At 51.3% G+C, this 18,787-nt stretch overlaps 6 protein-coding genes across 6 annotated transcripts; 1 reads left to right on the top strand and 5 right to left on the bottom strand.

The window, feature by feature from the left end:
* Window positions 1-227: 227 nt before the first annotated feature.
* Window positions 228-1,307, bottom strand: PODANS_5_605 (uncharacterized protein; the record flags this gene model as incomplete). The annotated part of the gene is made up of 2 exons (XM_001904245.1): window positions 228-612; window positions 670-1,307. The coding sequence occupies 2 exons, from the start codon at window positions 1,305-1,307 to the stop codon at window positions 228-230; spliced, it is 1,023 nt and encodes a 340-aa protein (XP_001904280.1).
* Window positions 1,308-3,684: 2,377 nt separating this feature from the next.
* PODANS_5_610 (uncharacterized protein) lies at window positions 3,685-5,670 on the bottom strand (the record flags this gene model as incomplete). The annotated part of the gene is made up of 2 exons (XM_001904244.1): window positions 3,685-5,056; window positions 5,114-5,670. 2 exons carry the CDS (start codon window positions 5,668-5,670, stop codon window positions 3,685-3,687), a joined length of 1,929 nt encoding a protein of 642 aa, XP_001904279.1.
* A 1,222-nt stretch (window positions 5,671-6,892) lies between these two features.
* PODANS_5_620 (uncharacterized protein) lies at window positions 6,893-8,557 on the top strand (the record flags this gene model as incomplete). The annotated part of the gene is made up of 1 exon (XM_001904243.1): window positions 6,893-8,557. One exon carries the CDS (start codon window positions 6,893-6,895, stop codon window positions 8,555-8,557), a length of 1,665 nt encoding a protein of 554 aa, XP_001904278.1.
* Window positions 8,558-12,388: 3,831 nt separating this feature from the next.
* Window positions 12,389-13,732, bottom strand: PODANS_5_630 (uncharacterized protein; the record flags this gene model as incomplete). Its single annotated transcript, XM_001904242.1, has 1 exon — window positions 12,389-13,732. One exon carries the CDS (start codon window positions 13,730-13,732, stop codon window positions 12,389-12,391), a length of 1,344 nt encoding a protein of 447 aa, XP_001904277.1.
* Window positions 13,733-14,628: 896 nt separating this feature from the next.
* Window positions 14,629-15,693, bottom strand: PODANS_5_640 (uncharacterized protein; the record flags this gene model as incomplete). Its single annotated transcript, XM_001904241.1, has 1 exon — window positions 14,629-15,693. One exon carries the CDS (start codon window positions 15,691-15,693, stop codon window positions 14,629-14,631), a length of 1,065 nt encoding a protein of 354 aa, XP_001904276.1.
* Window positions 15,694-17,344: 1,651 nt separating this feature from the next.
* On the bottom strand, window positions 17,345-17,992 carry PODANS_5_650 (uncharacterized protein; the record flags this gene model as incomplete). The annotated part of the gene is made up of 1 exon (XM_001904240.1): window positions 17,345-17,992. One exon carries the CDS (start codon window positions 17,990-17,992, stop codon window positions 17,345-17,347), a length of 648 nt encoding a protein of 215 aa, XP_001904275.1.
* Window positions 17,993-18,787: the final 795 nt, after the last annotated feature.

Raw genomic sequence — 18,787 nt, 5'->3', positions numbered from 1 at the left:
GCCATCTATAGATAGCCCATGCGAGAATAGCAAGAACCAGAGCACCCAAGACGGCCCCCAAAGCGATAAGGCCTTTTTCGGTGGCTGTCAGCCCCCCTGAGGGACAAGTTCCTGTCGCAACCGGCAGCACCGCACCCGCTTCGCTGTTCAGAGGTGCCATATAGAACTTTCCAGCATCGTAATCGACGAAAAGATACACCTAACATGAGTGAGTAGGGAGAACCCTGTCATAAAAAAAGGACGATGAGACCCACCTGTGAAAGAAAAGCTTTCCCCAGGACTGGCGCATTTCCAGGAGCTGGATCACCAAAGATTTGCAGTTCGTTATAGGATGTGTTCAAAACGGCAGCCCCGTTGCTATCAAGGCCCCTCAATGGTCTCTGAAGCTCGTGAAATGGCACCTCCACTGTCATCTTGTCATTGATGGTGAACCGTAGCGCCGCGTTGAACTCTCCAGATGATCTCCGATAGACCAAACCAGGCTCGAGATTCACCAACTCGTCTGCATACTCAGTAACTGGTACCAAGTGGGTGCGTTGTTCAGTGGTTTGGTTCACATAGCCGAGCAAAGCGGAGAGGGTTTCTGAGGGCAAGCGGAACAAATTGTCGTATCTGTGTTTGACGCGTTAGCTAACCGTTTTGTTGCTTGAAGAGAGGACTAATACTTACGGCTCAACACAGACTGTTATTCCGGTTGATTTGCTGAAGATGTCCCTGCTTTCTGTTTCACTCGCATTTGCCATCTTTATCTCAAGCGTCAGTCCAGTTAGTTCGACCTGCAGGGGGCAATGCCGATCCTGGAGTCTGTCGTTTTGCGGAATCGGAAATTCGTGAAGGAATGGATTGGCAACACTTCCTTGGTCGTAGCCTCCGAGCACAAGACTTCCACCTCGCGGCGACTGAACACTTTGCGATCCAACGTTCAATCCAAACGATCTTGCGACGATCAAACCTTGACCCTTTAGTACCTTCAAGATGGATGAGTCTGTTGCAAGCCCTAGATGAGATGCTGCCGAGTTTTGGCCTTTGGTGATCAATCCGACAGTTGTTGTGATGGCCTGTCTTGACAGCTGCATGCTCACCTCGACGGCACCCTCAATAGTGTTGTTCAGTAAGGTCCATCCTGGATTCTGCACCAGATTGCTGAGTGGCACTCCCTTGAACTTGTCGGCAGAAACTGGTCCTCCCCTTCTCGAGGCACACTGCGCTGGGGTCATGTCGACTTGGTGGACTTTGAGTTGCTCGGACGACTGGCAAAGACTGGTTGTCGTTAAGAAGGTATCGTTGAGCACCGTTGAAGGAACCATGCTTTTGCTATGTTAGCGAAGACCAAAGAGGGGAAGATCATCCCCGGGTGCATGTTCCCCATGCATGTCTCAAATGCAAGGGGGGTCCGTCGTGACATACCATATCGTTCTCTCATTGTTAAGAGCAACTTCGGCTCCCCAAGACTGCACCTCTGGCTCGTTTGGCGACCGGATTGTACAGTTCCCAACGCGGAATTGAATTGTGTTTCCATCCGCGCAACTTGCCGCGACAGCCGCCCTGATCAGAAGGAATGTGAACAGTAAAAGATCGACCATGTTTTCATCAGTCCTCAAAGGCCAGTTGGTTGTGATCTTGGATCGAGGAAGACAGGTTGCGGACTCAGTTGGTCTCCTGCTATGGACGATCGCGGGGAAATAAACGGCTGAACAATTTGTCCCCTCAGACACCACGCTGAGCAGGGCAGAGCCTTACTTGCGCGGGGAAGCTGTCGAATGGGATCATGAAAACACCCCCCGGATTGTGGCTTGCATAGCCCTCGCCAAGTCTTCCATATTGGTCCTGCGGCATGAATCTCTGCGCCCAGTTCGACAAGTGATTCGAGATTCAGTCTCAAAATCGTGAGTTATGTCAGCCTAAAAGTACAGAAAGATTGGGGGGTCGGTGGGGGCCTGAGAATAAAGATGCAATGTCGCGACTCAATTGATGCTGCGGATGCCTGGAGAAGAATATCGGAGAGTAAACCCGCTGGGGCGTTGTAGCCAGTAACGGATACCAGGCTAGCACCAGGCTCACGATGAACCACGTAGATAACCCTCACCAGGCATCCTAGTATAATGAGACTTTATTGGATTTAAACATCTGCGCTCAAGTCCAACGGAAGCTCTGGAGGTCTAGACGCCCACCAGCAGCCCTTGTAATTCCTTCGTTCCAGCAGTCAACCTCCCCAAAACACCACCAACCGCCACAACACAACCACCCCCTTCGCATGCCCTCCAAAGCCCTTAAGAAGTTTCGCAACAACCCCAACCTAGCAGCTGTAATCAATGCCGCACGCGCGCTGTGATTCGACCCGTCAGTCATCCGAGACCAAACTTCAAGAAGTCATCCAGGTCAATACTTACACACCAGTATCCGCAATTGCCAGAGCAGCAACCAAACGATGTGCAAGAGGCCGGGACACAGCCGCCTTCCTTGTCAACAGGCTGAAGGGTATCGACGAGTCCGATTCCCTTGGGAGGGGCAGCCATGGCGAGTGTCGCGCCGAGGATGGTGAGGAGGTACTGGAACTGCATGTTGAATTTTGAAAGGAGTAGGACAAAGTTGAGAGGGTTTGAAAGTAGATGTCTGGTGGATGATGAGAAGCTGAGAGACTCTCGCTGTCATCAAGGGCGGGGAGACATCTTTTATAGATCTCTCTGACCCTTTCGCTCGCCCTCAGACCTTGACCGACCCCTTAGCCTCTGCATCTGTTTTTCCCCTTTCGCCTGTCGAAGTCATACTTCCCTCGCCTGCCTGTTGAAGCCACAACCACCGCTCTCTTTACAACCAAGATCCCAACCGAGACCCAAGACACAAGCAAACACCTCACCGTGCACGAAACTCAGAAATAGCAACAACCATGTAACAACGATCCAGGAACTCCGACCCGTATCATCTGGTTCCGAACTTGCCCCTAGCAGTCTAGTGCCCAACCCCAGATTTTGACTCTGTGGAAGCGAACGAATTGACAGCTCAACAAACCCCCTAAATGTAACCGTAGCCTACAGATCGACGTATCACCGACCAAGACTCGCTACACCACACCCCAGCCGCAGACTTGGCAAACCCTGCCAGAAGACAACCTAACAAGAACTCAGCTGGAGGCTCTAGCTGCAGTATCATTCCCCCGTTTTTTTTCCCTTTCGTGGTAAGGCAACGGCGGGACCGCGGGCCTGAAAATCGCTTCAGGTTTCCGCTTTGGATAGTCGATGATGGGAATATGGTTTGATCGGGCTTTCCGGTGGCGTTCGGTAAGAGAATGGCTTGAGGTTGCGTTCCCTTGGTTGAGCGATTATGGTCTCGGCGAAAAGAAAGCAAGCATCATTGCTGTCTTTTCAACGTCGGCGACCGGTCAGAATATCGGCGTCCTACATCTCGGCATGCTGATAGCGTCAGGCTCAAGACGCATGCATCAAGCAGGAGACAGCTTCTTCATCTAAGATTCAGCCCGTTCTGTAAATGGAAACGACACATATCAATTGCCTCTATTCCTCGCGTACAGATAACCTAACGTCTTGTAGGAACCACAGCGCTTAACTCTGCATCCAGTTTCCAAGCCCATGCCTCCCCGGCATCCACCTCTTCTCAAAATATTCATCCCCCATCAAGTCCAAACACCCTCCCACCTCCTTGACAGTGCCCACCTCCAACCCCAGATCAAACCCTACACAACGGCCCATTATTCGTCGTCAACCCATCCCCCGTCTCCACCCTCCACCCCTCACTCCCAACCCCCTTATGAACCCAAAACAACCCCCAAGGATCCCTCTCCCTCTTCACCCTCAACAACCGCCCATAATTCTCCCCCCCAAAGAAACTCTCCTGCCAGTCTGGCTCCAACCTCCCAGCTTCATTGTAATACGCCCCGCTCCCGGGAGTCACACATCGAATCTCATCAGTTGCATCCTCCAGCCTAGCCAGCTCTGCCTTGAACTTGCTCGCTGCTTCACCGGGTGTGGACTCCAACACCCAGAGCGATGACACGTCGAGCAGAGAGAAGACCGTCAGGTGGATGACCATACTTCTCATGTGGGGGCTCACACCACTCGCTGCGTAGGGTCCTGTCACCAGATCGAGCTTTGGACCGTAGGCTCGGGTGCGGATGTTGAAGCCCTTTTCCACTGCTCTTTTGATTGCGCTGGAAGTCTGAGATATACTGGTTGAGTTGGCCCAGTTATTTCGGGGAAGAAGGCGTGAAGAGAAAGTACCGCTTCCCGGCGCGGTGTTTGTCCCATTCCCAGGTTCAGCATAGGTGACCACCGTGGCGACAGGAGTGGTGATGTTGATGCCGGCTTCATCACGAAACGACTGGAACAGGGGGTTAACGAACTCCTGAGTCTTGCTTGCGGAGAACCCGGGCATAAGGAATATTCCCACAAAGGAGAAACTTGTGTTGCCGTGGTAGGTGACGTCTCCGTGGCCGAAGCCGCCGGCGTCGACGACCTTTTTCGCAAAGGCCAGGTAGATCTCTACCCCTTTCCAAAAGTCTTGGGTATTGGTGATATTGGCGGTTGGGTTCTGTAACGTCGTGGGGGCAATTGGACCTGTAGTGAAGCCGTAGGTAGCGGTGCCGAGGGTGATCAGTCCCTTGGAGGCCTTGACAACGATCGAGGTGACGACGCCGTAGGTGCCTCCACCTCCGCCACGCAGGGCAAAGAAGAGGTCTTTGTTAGTGTCCTTGTTTGCCGTCGTGAATCTGCCATCGGCAGTGACAAGGTTGATACTCAGGACTTGATCGGCTCCAAGGCCCCAGAGAGAAGCCAGATTGGAGTGGCCACCTCCTTGGAACCAGCCGCCAGCGATGCCAACCGTCTCGGTGGGAAGCTTGGGCACGGCGATGGTGAAGTTCTGCGCGATCATGGCATTGTTTGCCTCCCAGGTCTCGGTTCCAGCACCGAGCCTGACTGCTGAGCCCTTGTATTGACTGGCCTTGTAGCTTTGGAGGTATTCGATGCCCTTTAGGTGATGTGTCCACACGCTTAGTGATCCGTAGCCGTTTGAACGACCCAAGAAGTCATGGCCCGTGTTCCTGGAGGAGCCGTTAGTTTGCTTTCTTTTTTTGCGCTGTTTCGTTGTGATGGCTTACTTGATGATCAACCTGATATTACTGTTCCGAGCAAAGTTGACAGCTATCTGCACATCCCTCACGGACGTGGCATTGACCACATACTCCGGAAATCCTCCCTGTGTGCAGCTTCTCAGAGGACCACTGACGTTGGCAGATAACAGACATGTATTCCCCTGAGTCCAGGGGCTGAGCACACTGAGGGGATCGTCAAGCCAGAATCTGGTGCGCCTGGTCGTGCCGCCGACGAGGAACTCACAAGCAGCCGCATTGTAATTTGGCCCTGGATAACAGACAATGGGTGCTGGAGATGGCTTCAGGAGCCTGCCACCGAGCGTTGTATTCAATTTTGACCATTCGTTCAGGGTAGGCCAAGCCGCATCTTGGGGTCCGATCTTGCATGTCGGTCGGTCGTGGTTGAGGGGCACCGAGGAGGGATCTCCAAAGGCGATATTCGGGTGCTTTGTCGTCTCTCGCTTGGACAATTGCTTGGTCTCGAATGGAAAGTTGGGTTCATCCTTTTTCGCTGACGCGGAGACCAACAGGACGCCGACAACCAGAGCTCGGAAAAGGCGCATTTTGGGAGGTGATAGCTGCCAGGGTCTCGCTCGCCTCTCAGCATGCGGGTATCCATCATGATGGGTATGAGCGTCGCCTCTTATGCTCGCTATGGGGTTGTCCGTCCCGCTGGATCAAGGCCCGAGACTGTGAAGGGATCCTCGGCAGACCGACCCGTTGGGTTGCATTGCTGCAGGGAAGGATTCAACCAGCAGCCCGGCTGCAAAGTTGGAGATACTATTGGATCCGAAGGACCTATCGATGCTGTTCCCGGCGGTGTTTTGTGCCAGTTCCAGAGACCAGGTCAGTGGACGTAAGCTTGTGTAACGGCGGATCGCAGACTGTTGGGAGCTTGCGTAACCAACCTCCAAGGTCGTGTAACAATGGGTGGTTGTGGTAGAGTATCTTCACGCTGATCCGATGTCCTCAAATCTCTGGCATGGAGATGTCTCACTTGGAGCAAGGTGCCCCGCAGTCGACACCTACCCGACTTCCATTGGCACCCTGCCCCTCATGGTCCCCATGGCCATCACGTCAGCAAAGATTCATAAGCCCTGGTTACACAGTGCTCTGTAGCATCGGATATCATGTCCCAGATCTGCAAGTTTCTGCTCGATGATAAATTGCATCATCTTTGCAATATTCATATGTTGTTGGTCTCAACTTCGACACTGTGTCACCCCACGGGCTTCCTCTGGCCCAACATCATCTAATTGTTTACTTTCAGGCTTAGTCCATTGCACTTCGGATAGTCGGCATGAGAATAACCCGACGACATCGGACCGAGAAACGGACAACGCCTTGATTGGGCCTGTGTGGTCTTTGTTTAACAAACTTCGTGATGGTTGGGGTTGGAAAAACAGACGACATACTCCGCATCCGGATTCGCTACTGCAGACACCCACCTCGCTAAGAGGCGTAAGGCTTCGAATCCTCCCAGCGTGGAATGCTAAGACCCCACATCACGATGGTTGAACTGGAGCACTTTGTCCGTCCAGGTGGAGGGTTTCGAGCTGGATTCCCAATGCGGTCGATTCGCTACGATGTTGATATCATCAGCAACAACCAACAGATGAACGCTTTGTCAGTCAGTGGGGGAAGACCCATTGAAGTCTTTCAGATCAATACCATGTTAAATCAAGGATGGCGCTTTGCCAGGAGGCCCAGCTCCTGGGTGGACATCGATCAGGCGAACACAAATTCTAGTTGACGGCCTACAGAACAATCTCGAGATTCCCAACAATGCGAGCACTAGCCCTTTTGATCAGTTGTCTGGCGGCGGTGGGATTTGCCCACAATTCCACATCTGATGAACATACCGAAGGGCAAAAGTACCATGGAGAAAGCCTGGCCTGGACACCATGCCCCGTCAGTCCTACTTTAGATGGGGACCACCAACTCGAATGCAGAAATCTGCTGGTTCCCATGGATCAGTTCAACGCAAGCAATAATGGCTTCAACAACGAGAAGCATTTCAACATCTCCCTTATTCGACTAAGAGGCAAAAATGCCACAGCCAACGGCAACATCAACATCCTTCTCAACCCCGGCGGGCCAGGAGGCAGCGGTATGAGTTTAATGTACCGTTGGGGTGTGGATATCAGCCAAGTCGTGGGCGAGAACTTCAACTTGCTCAGCTTTGATCCACGGGGTGTCAACGCATCTACACCATATGTCAAGTGCTATCCGACCCCTGGCAACAAAACGCAGGCTTCACGGAACTCTTGGACTGGAACAGACCCCTACAGCCTGACCGAGTCCAGTGGCAATTGGTGGGCTTCAAGTATCATCTACAGCCAGGCTTGCAAACAAACCATGGGCGAACACGGAGAGTACATTAACACACCTCAAACCGCAGCAGATATGAATAGCATTTTGGATGCTGTCGGGCAGGAGAACTTGTACTACTGGGGCTTCAGCTACGGCACCATACTGGGTCAAACCTACGCCACGATGTATCCAGAACGGGTAAGAAGGGTCATCATCGATGGCGTGGCCAATGAGTTTGACTGGTTTACAAACTGGTCCGACAGAGAATCCAATGACGACACGGATAAGGTGTTTGAAGGCTTCGTGGATGAGTGCATCAAGGCAGGCAATCAGACCTGTCCACTGGCTCAGCTGGCAGAAACAAAAGAAGAGCTAATCGAGAAGCTGATCTCGACTATTTGGGCCCTGAGGGAGGAGCCAGCCCCCGTCTACGTTAATAACACTGTTAGCGGTCTTGTCGGCTTCTCAGACGTGTGGAACAACGCCGTCTTCAACGCTTTGTACAGCCCCTTGCGCTGGGCTCCCCTGGCCGCGGCCCTGACTCCGCTTGTACAAACTGGAAACGCGACTGCCTTTTTCCTTCACTACATGCTGCCGTCAACCGCAGAATCATACAATGACTACGATGAAGGAGACGCCAATGACTATATCCGGTACAACGACGGTGTCTCCGGACCTGCACTGTCACCTGCGACTCCAGAGGAGCTGATTCCCGCCATTCTCGAGGCGAGCAACAACACAATTTTCGGGAGTCAAGAGTGGCCTGGCTACTTCAACAGACGGTCATGGGCAGTTCGCAAGACAATTGACTTTATTCCTGAGCGAGGAGTCAGAACAGCTCATCCGTTGTTGATTCTGTCGACGACGTATGACCCTGTTTGTCCGCTTATTTCGGCGCGTTCCGCAAATGATGCTTTTGTTGGGTCAAGGCTGGTAGAGGTTCAGGGGTATGGTCATTGCTCGTTGGCGGTTCCTTCTAATTGTGTCAATGACATTGTTAGACAGTACTTTGTGGAGGGGGTTCTTCCGGAGAGTAATGTGGTTTGTGGACCAAATTTGCCTTTGCCGTATTTCCCGGCAGAAAACTCCACCACTGGGGCGACATCTCCAGTACACACGACAGGGCAGGCTTACTGATGCGGCTAGGCCGGAATGGAAGAGGCCCTGTAAGCTAATGATTGATATCGACTGGGAAATAAAGTGTCAGAAGGATAGGGGAACGGATTCAATCAGTCGGATCGGGCTCATACCCACGTGGGAAGCCACCACCTCGTATCGGGATTATCAAGCCTATCAATCCTCCCTCCTAACTCTCAATCTACACAGGGACCTATCTCCCCATCAAATTGACTGGAGTGAGGGATGGGTGAATGTGGCTGTTCCGATAATTGGTGCACGAAAGCGATCTAGTTAGAGATATTCGGAAAAAAGAGAAATTGAGTCATCTTACAGCTTTAGTCATCTCAGTGGACACGCCGTACTAATCGTGGCAGTGGTGGGTGATATTTGCCTTACCCTATCAATGACAGCAAATGATACGAAACTCAAGATGGATCTGAAAGTCATCCCCAGCCGTCACTCTTGCATACATGATCGTCCACAAAGCGTCTGGGTTCATGTTTTTCCGTGGGTACTTGGTACATAGGAAGCTAATGTTGTCGGACATCGTGGTATTTGTACCATCCCAATATATCTTTTGACGTTGCGGCCATTGACCTTAACTTGAGAAATGGCAGCGTTCTCTCTTGACTCTATCAAAAATGAATGACGATCTGAAAAGGTGTCATTGCTAATGCTTTCGTGCCTCGACTGCGTCACCATGGCACCAGGTTGAAAACACCATTTTCCAACGGGAGTCCTTTTGTTGTCAGGACTCCACTTGCTTTGATAGGTAGGGGCCTGGTTTTATCTCGTAGTCGTTGGAGTGACCTGCAAATCGGAACGGAACTTCTGACAGGACGATAGGTAGGTACTGTGAGGTTGAACCCAGAGTAGGCTCGAGACCTACAGGCGCCAACCTTGTGGGGACTGGGGAATGGTATAATAGCGGTCACAGTACCTGGCCGGGGGTGGTGCTCTGTCCCGTCCCTCTTAATCACTTGCTCCCTGTGGGGCGGTTCAGTGGACCGCTAGCTCTTTTCTTCACCAGGCTGCCAGCCCTTTTCCTCACCAGACCACAACGCTCACCCCCAGCCTTCTCTCTTTACCCGGTCACCGTGTCATCATCTACCTCTGCCGATAGACCATTGCGAATTTCTCTCGTCTGAGTTCCTGAGAGATTATAAAGAATCTTGTCTGAGCCCGGCTATTCAAGAATCTCCGGACACCCTACCTCTGCACATCCGCAATAACCCACCCGCCCGAAATGGCGTTGAGAATGTTGGCAAGCCTGCTTGACCGCAGTACACGCGGGCTGGAGGAAAGTACCGAAGTCACTTTTCACCTTTTCTCATCATTCCCGACTGAAGTTCCAGACCAGATCTGGGACCATTTTATGGAGACCTACGAGGACAATGCTGCGGTGGTGTGGAAGCTCGTCTGGGCCATCGACGGCGTCAAGCAGAAAGAGCACGGAAGCCATCATCATCTGTTCATCAGACCATTTATCAAGTTCGATGAGCCCGAAAATGAATCCTTCACTCTTCTTGAGGTTAACTGCTGCCCTCTCTCAAGGTCAACCACGAGGCTCGCGCGGCCGCCCTTCGCGACAACCGATATGCCAGTGTTCCTGTTCTGGGAAAGAAAATTCGAGCGATTGTGAAACAATCGCTGGATTTCTTTACCCCCGACGAGGCCAGCTTGTTCCGTCTTGTGCAAGGTTGGGGGTCTGCTCCAGGCCCCGTCAATTCGATTACACTTGCAGATGATATGAGCTTCGTTCGGAACGTTATCATGGGACAAAGTAGCTTTGAGACTAAGATCACGAAGGGACAAAACTACACGCTTTCGTCAGTCATTCCCACCTTTTACTGGAAGGATAGATGGCCAGAGTATCACCGCTGGCCACGCGCACAGCGTTTGTTGTATTCCCTCGAGACGATCTCGCGAGCCTATCTTCGCAGCGCCCAAGATATATACGTCGAGAGGGAAGACTACTCCTCAGACTCTTCACCCATCTCCGGCACACACAACCTTCCAATGCTCTACAAGGCTCATGCCTTGATGTACTCCTCGACCAGGGCCGTCGGGGAGGTAGTCCACTTCATGCGACGGGGACCGCGCGCACACGGCGGAGCAATCATCGCCTCTAACAAGTACTACTGTCGTAACCCAGCAGCCTGGCGTATGGTCCACAATCTCGCTATTTCACACAGAGCCTGGATGCAGTCATGACAGGTTGGCCAGTTCACCCACTCTGGTGTTTTCATGCCAACTGCCGGCCCAAGGGTTCACCTAGTTCCCCTTGGTCGATACCCACCGCCGATCATGGTTACACCGGGCTTTCAAGCACTGGACATGACCTCATACTTGTTTCGCCCTCCATGCCTGGAGGATGAGCCCTCCAACGAGCTCGCTCTCGCAACCACCCACTCCTGCCAGGTTCGCCCCGTCCATCTCTCGCAATCCCTGGCCGCTCTGAACGAAGCAGACAGCATCGCCAGCGTGCCGACCACCCTTCCCCTTAGACAAACCCCCCAAGGCCGCCTCCTCAAGATTGTGGTCAAAAAGGACGGGAAAGGCTCTGTTACTCGCCCACGCTGCCCCTGTCAAGAAGGTAGAGCTCAGAAAGGCGATTCAAGTCTGGCCGGGGGGAATAGACCTAGGCCTGATGCTGTGCCTCTGGATGGGGAGGAGAAGATGCGGTACCGGGATGATCTTCATCGAGAGGGATCCGGGGTTTGATCAGGAACCTGTTGAGCTGATGGAGGAGGGAATCAAGAAGATGACAGCTCGCTGATGGTAGTGGGGCTTGGAGATAATAGAACAGGCCTTGGGTGGTGTATGATGTACTTGTAATAATAGTTTAGGTTTTCACAGCTCTGGAGTCTTTTTTCCAACCTGTCCACTATCCATATACCTAGGTTTCTGATCTCTATCTTCATCCTAGCTTAAGATAAAAGGCACGGCCACAAACGACGCTGCTCTCAGCATCAGCAGCGCTTGCTCGTGGACCTACACCAGGGATGCGCACCATCAACATCGCCTGCTCGCGCCATGTCCAACAAGCCAAAACGATACAAGTATCGCGTGTTCGCGGCAAAGCAAGGTATGAAATGAACTCGATATTCCGGTCTGCAATTTGTTGGGTGAATAACGATTGTTGCAGATATAAGCGTAGCTAGAAGGGGAACTGACGATCCGGTAGGTATGGCCCGTGTAGTTATCAATGGACTTGTGTTCGAGGACGTTGAGATCAGTGTCCCTGTTTGGTTGGAGTCTCGTGGTGGCGAGAGTGTCCTGCCACACGCCCGAGCGAGATGTTAGGGCAGCTTATGACAAGCTATAGATAGGCTTTTGAGGCCGTCCACGAGATTGCGAATGACCAATACATCTACGGGTTAATCTCCAGGGTGAGAGTCTTGATGGTGTTGTTATGATGCTTCCACTACGTGTGGAGGCAGCTGATCTAGTGTTCATGTCATGGATCAGCATAGTGTATTCCTTCTTTGTGAAAGGGACATACATACGACATTAGTGACTTTGCGGTTGCTACTTTGCCACAAAGGTGTTCGACGATGAGATTGGTGGGTACATGACCAGAGCTAGATAGCCTCTCTTCCTTTGGTCGTGTTGTCGAAAATGGTAATCGTCGTTACTCTATGTTATATTACGATAAACATCGTCAGATCGATCGCGGGAAGTGGCTAGGCAACCAGGGTGGCTGTCATAACACAGCAATTTGTGCATTTGACTTCAACTGAGTATGAGAGATCAAGTACACTGATCGGCTCATCATGATCTGAATCAATCCCCCAATGACTCCTGCCACCTCCTGCTTACGGGAATTACTCAACGGGCCAAGTATAATCACACACTCTTCGAAAACGTCGACATCATTTCCTTCCAAGACATAGAAAAGTACTTTTCAATCTTCTTCATCCCAGCAATCTCCCCAGATTCGACATCCTCCACTTCATCCCCCTGTAGAAGAGCCCCGTGCTCCAGCAGTAACTTGAAGATGGGCCCACATCCGCTCTTGATCGCGAGAAATAGCATCGTCGGACGTTCGCGTCTTTTCTTCTCGCCAATATTGAGCCATTTCCCGTTGACGTTGGCACCCATATCGACGCAAAACTCGGCGTAATGGGCTGAGGATCGCTGAATAGCGACCTGTAGCCCATATTGCAGCACCAGACTTGGGAGCTTTAAAACTTTCATCCTCCCTAGCGTGTCTCGTGTCTTAGGATTGTCTGCGGACATTAGTTCCATGTGGCCTCTTGTCTTGAACACATCAATGAACGTCTCTCGACGAACATCGGGACGGGCTCCAGCCCTTACTAGGGCTTTCATAGCTCGGCCGTTGGCGTGGGCAAAGGCCAACTCAAAGAGTGACACAGTGGTGAAACAAATCCACTTTTCGATGTCATACTCAGAATCCGAGCCAGCTTCACGGATCTCCACTTCTTCCGAGGCTTCGCCAAAGGCAGGATAGTGTTGAAGAATAACGCCCAAGGCATCATTGTTCCCTGATCTGATAGCATGTGCCAAAAGATCGACCTTGGAATAAACCTTGTGTTTAGCAAGTTTGGCAGCCGCAATGACGCATTCCATCATTTCTGTAGTTCCTGCTCTTGCTGATATCCTCAGTGCATCATCCATCACAAAGGGCTCTTGAAACTCATTATGGTGTCCCCTGGTATATTCATCGCAGTGAACACCTTCCTTGGAATTCCTGGAACAGCAGACGCGTAGGAAACCCGATTCCTTGGATAGAATGCGTGTCATGATCCCGACTTGGTTCAGACTGATAGTATCTTCCATGATGGCCACAATGTTACTTTCACTGAGGTGGTGGGCTGTGAAGTTTTTCCAAGGCACAGCATCGTTGACAACGTGGTTGTGGGTGACGTCCGCATGGCGGGCAAGGTCGTTTGCGGTCCGGAATCCCAGTTGGGAGAACAAACAATCGGAATGAGAGCACTTGTATGGGCGTTCATGTGTCTTGTGGTGCTCGGAACGTGCGGAATCAGTTTCGAATCCGTCAATGTATCGGGGACAAGATATTCGGGGGCACCTAAATAGAGCATGCCCGTACAGTCTTTTGATCTTTGTACAATTGCAAGAAATGTTGCATGGTGAGGTGGTACAAAGAGAGCTTTCGAGGAGATCCCGAAACCGCATGATGCCTTGGGAAATGTAGGTTGGATCCATGCCATACCATGAACATCCTATCAAGAGGTTAGAACATGGACCGCAACCCCATGCGTTTACTCCTTTGACTTACCACCGTCGGCTTCGATGAGGTCAAGTTTCGACCTGTTCAAAAAAGTCTCGGACTGCCCGAGGCGTTTGACAAGCTCTGGGTCTCTTCGAAGTGCTCGGTACTTGTGTTTGAATATCCTGGAGACTTGAGTGGAGTCATGTACATCTGGCTTCCCTCGCTTCTCATAAAGCCGTCGTATTGCCTGGACGAGCTGTTCATCGTGGCGGGACTGAGCACAAGCGCCGACATGGCTTAGCCATTCCGAAGCAGCATAGTCGAGCAAGACAAAGTCGCCAGACAGGACCTTTGAGGTTTCGTCGCATATGGCAGCCGAGTCTCCATGTTGCATGATGCGGTCCAAAGGTTGGAAGGCCAAATAGGTCAGACAAGCTAGGGAAATATGAAGATTCGACTCCTCCTTGTCAAGAAATTTTCCGTCGCCGTTGAAAAGATACCTGGAAGAAGTGGATGGCTCCTGTTAGGTCTCAGCAAGCCTCGGCATCGTTGGTGCAGAACTCACTCCTTAGCAGTGAAGTGGACAAAACTGACATAGTCCCCAACCACCTCGATGATCGGCCCGCAGGTCTCTACAATATCCCGAAACGCTTTACGCCCTTTCGTAAATCCTGATGATCCGGACTCGATCACCAAAGCCTGGATGACCTCCTCGTAGCGGAGTGGGCGTGTAGCCGAGCCAATCCATTCCAGAATTTTCCTTGCAGCAGCTTTGTCCTTGGGCACTGGGTTTGATTCAATTCGCTCGATAACTCGGCCGTATCTGTACGCAGTTAGCTGCGGGTGTGATATGAAAAGGGGTAAAAAGGATTGAAGATTTGAGGTGCCCTTACGCTTGCCCAAGACCCTCCGGCAAGGTATCAAGTTCCCGTCTGATATCATCTTCATTGTCCAGACCTTGTAGCAGTCTTGCCATCAGCTTCGCATATAGTATCATCCCATCGCTTTTCTCTTTCAATAGTTGAAAGGCTCGGCCAACTCGGTCACAAGTTGCCTCGTCAGCATCCCATTTCCGGAATTTTGACAAGAGATCGTCCCTTTCCATGTCTATTAACTCATGAATATCGCCTTCGTTGTGATCCTCGACGTGAAGCTCTGTGCTACTGCGCATCAACTCTTTGCTGATCGCTGAATCCATCCGACTGCTAACAAAAAGCTTGACATTCGGCCCAGACTTCGTAACTCGAAGAAGAGACCGCACGAGGTATGATTTATCTGATTCGGCGGCTTCGTCAACGCCATCAATGACAATGATCGTTGGGCCCGACGTTTGCAAAAGCTTGCCTAGCAAATCACCCACGAAGTCTGGATTCGAGATAAGCTTTCGGTAGTTGGTGAGGTAAATGTCATGTAACAATGGGTGCAACATCGATTGTTCCTCAAGAAGTTGAAAGACTAAGCTCTGAAAGATCTTGACGGGTTTCGATTTGCGCTCATCACGGTATGACAAGAACGCAAACAGGAGTGTCTGCCCTTGGCTTTGGAGATACCGGATTGTCTTGGCAGTCAATACAGTTTTCCCTGGGCGTTGATTATTAGCTTTTTCCAAACAAAGCATCCAAGAAAGGTCTAGTTTACCAGCACCAGGTATGCCCTGAAGCCAAAGGCAAAGCCGGGTTTTGTTGTTGACATCGGCCCACTTTTTGAAATCCCCATTCTCGAACAACCACGTGCCTGATTTCGCTGGGCCACTGCCGGCAAACTGCTGAAGCTCGTCATCGTATAAGGAGGGCGAGAGCTCGCCTCTCAGCAAGCGGTAATTTTGGAGATCTTGAAATTCATGCTGCTTTTCATACTCCTTATAGGCGCGTTCTCTGTCGGCGATGTCTTGAGTAATGTTGGCAATTGTGACCTTTTCCAGCATTAGAGCCCTGTGGGTTGTCATTCGCTGCATTATGATACTAATCTTGTCGGTGACCTTGGGCCAGAAGGATTCGAATAGGAGTTCCCAGGCTGTGGAGCGCTGTTAGAGATAATCTTTGCAAGACATTCAGAGAGTTGGGAAGCTTACCGCTGCCGCCGAAGAACTTCAGAAGTGTTACATGCACATCTAGAATGTCCTGATAGAATAGACACAAGATCTTTCTGACCTGTGCGTCTTGTTCGAAGAGCTTTGCGTAACGATCAAACTCGGGGAGATTCTCGCCAATAACACCGAGAACCTCCACCACCTTGTCGAATGCCTTGGCCAGCCGGCTCGTGAGCTGAACCACTTTGAGTATCATGTCAGATTATCATGTGGCTAAGACCTTCGTACCTGGAGGACCAGCTTGATTGGTCCCTATTAACAAGGTCAGTTGCATTTCCACAAGAAAGGGCGCATACAGATTGCAGCATCTGCTTACCCATATTAAAGCCAAGATCTCTGGTTGGACCTGTACAAAGACCTCGATAACAGCTTGGTACTGGCTAAGACAGTCCAGGTAGGGCTTGATACGAGCCAATGCGCGAAGCTTGAGTGTTTTGCCTTGTTTCTGTTGAATGGCGTCGGCAGCATTGTACACCTGCTGAGCTGAAGTGTACTGAGCGAGATCGAACTTGTCGAGGTTCTTGATATTGCGCGCGAAGTCGGTCCTAGCGGCTTGAAAGGCATCCAACATCCACTGGTCGGGCTGGGACGTTGCCATGGCGATTTGTGTTGTACATCATGATAGTTGGACAAGAAAGTAGTCCGCAGGAAGAGTGCTGTGTTCTTGGCACAGGGTGACTGCGAGGCAGCAGTCCGAGCTGAGGCCGCCCGAGGAGTGAGGGGTTCCAGCTCCTTTCTTCAATGATTGGCTGCCACAGCTTGCTGCCACCGCTGCCAGCTGTGGTCAGGTGTGTATTTAAGAGCGCCGATTTGATGTGCAAGGTGATGAAAGTTCGGTGAGAAACACACGGTCTTCTTTTCCCAACCTTTCAGCTGTCCGTAAGAACTTCCTGCATAAACTCCTATCAGGGGAATTGTTAGAGCAAGCAAAGTCGAGATTGATGCCAAAGTCACAACCAACCTTCAGAGGTGTAAGGGAAGTTTCGTCGACCAGGCTGCCTGTTCCATCCATGGACATGCTGATAAGGACATTCTTGGATTCGCGAATACGGCGAACGTACTGCTCAACAGAACCCCTCGTATCCACAACATAGTAGAAGCAAGTAACTTCCCGAGCCTGCCCAAGTCTGTGAATGCGGTCTACTGCTTGCCTCTCCACCATTGGATTCCATTGTGGCTCGAGAATGTGCACCTGGCTAGCAGCAGTGAGGTTCAACCTGTTGGAAGAGACACGTGGTTAGAACTCTGAGGATGGGAAAGCAGGAAACTGTCAAACTCACCCAACACCTGCACTTCCCAACGTCGCTAGGAGCACGGTACATGATGGAGTATCACGGAAGTCTTTAAGAGCCTTTCTTCGCTGTTGCTCTGACCTGGTCCCATCGATTCTAACAAACGCAATGCCCCTTTGTTGCAACGCTAACTCGACCAGGTCCAGCATCTTGGCCCAGCATGAAAACACTACGCTGTGAAAATGTCAGACTTGCCGCAAAAGGTCTCGGGGTTGTAACGGTACCTACCTCTTGGGCACATCCTCACTGCCTGTAGTGATATTTGCTTTATCAAGGTCGAGTTGCACAAGCAAGGCTCGAACCTTTGACGAAGGGCGATAGGACTTTGCTAGTTCTCTTCCAGATGGCTTGGACTTGACCTTACCCATTGCTGAGTCATTGCAAATGGGACAGATAGGGTCGCAATTGTCATCATCTTGTCGATTCAAAGGGAGACATGCAGTACAGACTGGATGTCCACAACCTAAGAAGCGCTCCGGTGTTTCCATTCCCTGGCCAACAATGTCCCCGCAAACTTCACATCTCTTGGTATCGAAAATAGAGGGGGGAAGACCTGAGATGTCAGCAGTCTTCAGCCGGTTTAGGATCTCGGAAGGTAGCAGGTCCGCCCCGTGGTTGGATACTTGGCGTAGTCTAAGAATGACTTGCAAGATGCCTCTACCGGTTCCAGTTGCCTTGAATGTGGTGGCTGAGGATTTTTTGACAAGGTTGTAGAGGGCGGTCTCTTCCTCATCGAGCTCAACAAGGCGAACGACGTCGTGCCGTTTGGGCAGGTGGAGATCAAGGGAGTCCATGTCTTTGACCCTGCGTAGGGAGACCGCCTGAAACAAACGGCTGAGTCTCTCATACCCTTCAACATCCCGATTCTCCATGAGATCCGTGATTGCGGTACGAAACTTGGTAGGCTCTCCGTAGGGGTGAGCTCTGAGAAATCCTAGGAGCGAACATAGATCCTCTACTCGGTTTTGTATCGGGGTACCTGTGAGACACCAGCGGTGCTTCGCGCGAAGATAACACACAGCCTCGTGTACCTTTGAGTTTGGGTTGCGGATAACGTGTGCTGTAGTTATACTTGTTAGTGGTTGAAAGTTTGGTGGCAAGCAACTCCAGAGGTGGGCCAGTTACCCTCATCGAGGACGATCCTTTTCCAGACTAGATCATGAAGAGGGCTTTTCTCCACACCAGAAGACCGGTTGGACCGGATATCAGCTTTCAGAGTGTCATACGTGGTCAGAATAATGTCGTAGGTTGGCAGGCTCGAGTGGTGTTTTGATCTCGATGAGCCGTGGTACATTTGGTATGTCACACTACGATGGCGAAGATGCCTTTTGGTGTAGTTGTTAGTAAGCCCCGTCCAGAAAATACGGGAAAGGCATGCTTACATTTTTATCTGCTCTTCCCAGTTCGACAAAGCTAGTTCGTATCAGAAAGTAGTTCTGACCCCCGTGAGGGCGCACTTACTTGAAAGGGGTGCAACCACCAAAGTGCCTGGTTGTGCTGAGGGCTGGCCCTTGTTGGCTTTTGGTCGTGGTGAACGTTCAGGGTCAGGGTCACTTGCAATAGACCCAGCAATGAGAGCGAGTGTCGTCAAAGTCTTCCCAAGGCCCATATCCTTGAGAAGTCATCTGTTAGAGCACAAATTCAGATTTATGACGTTGTAACTCACA

The sequence above is a fragment of the Podospora anserina genome, chromosome 5 (genome assembly GCF_000226545.1).
Source record: "Podospora anserina S mat+ genomic DNA chromosome 5, supercontig 1".
Lineage (NCBI taxonomy): Eukaryota > Fungi > Ascomycota > Sordariomycetes > Sordariales > Podosporaceae > Podospora > Podospora anserina.
This window is presented reverse-complemented; position numbering and strand designations above follow the sequence as displayed.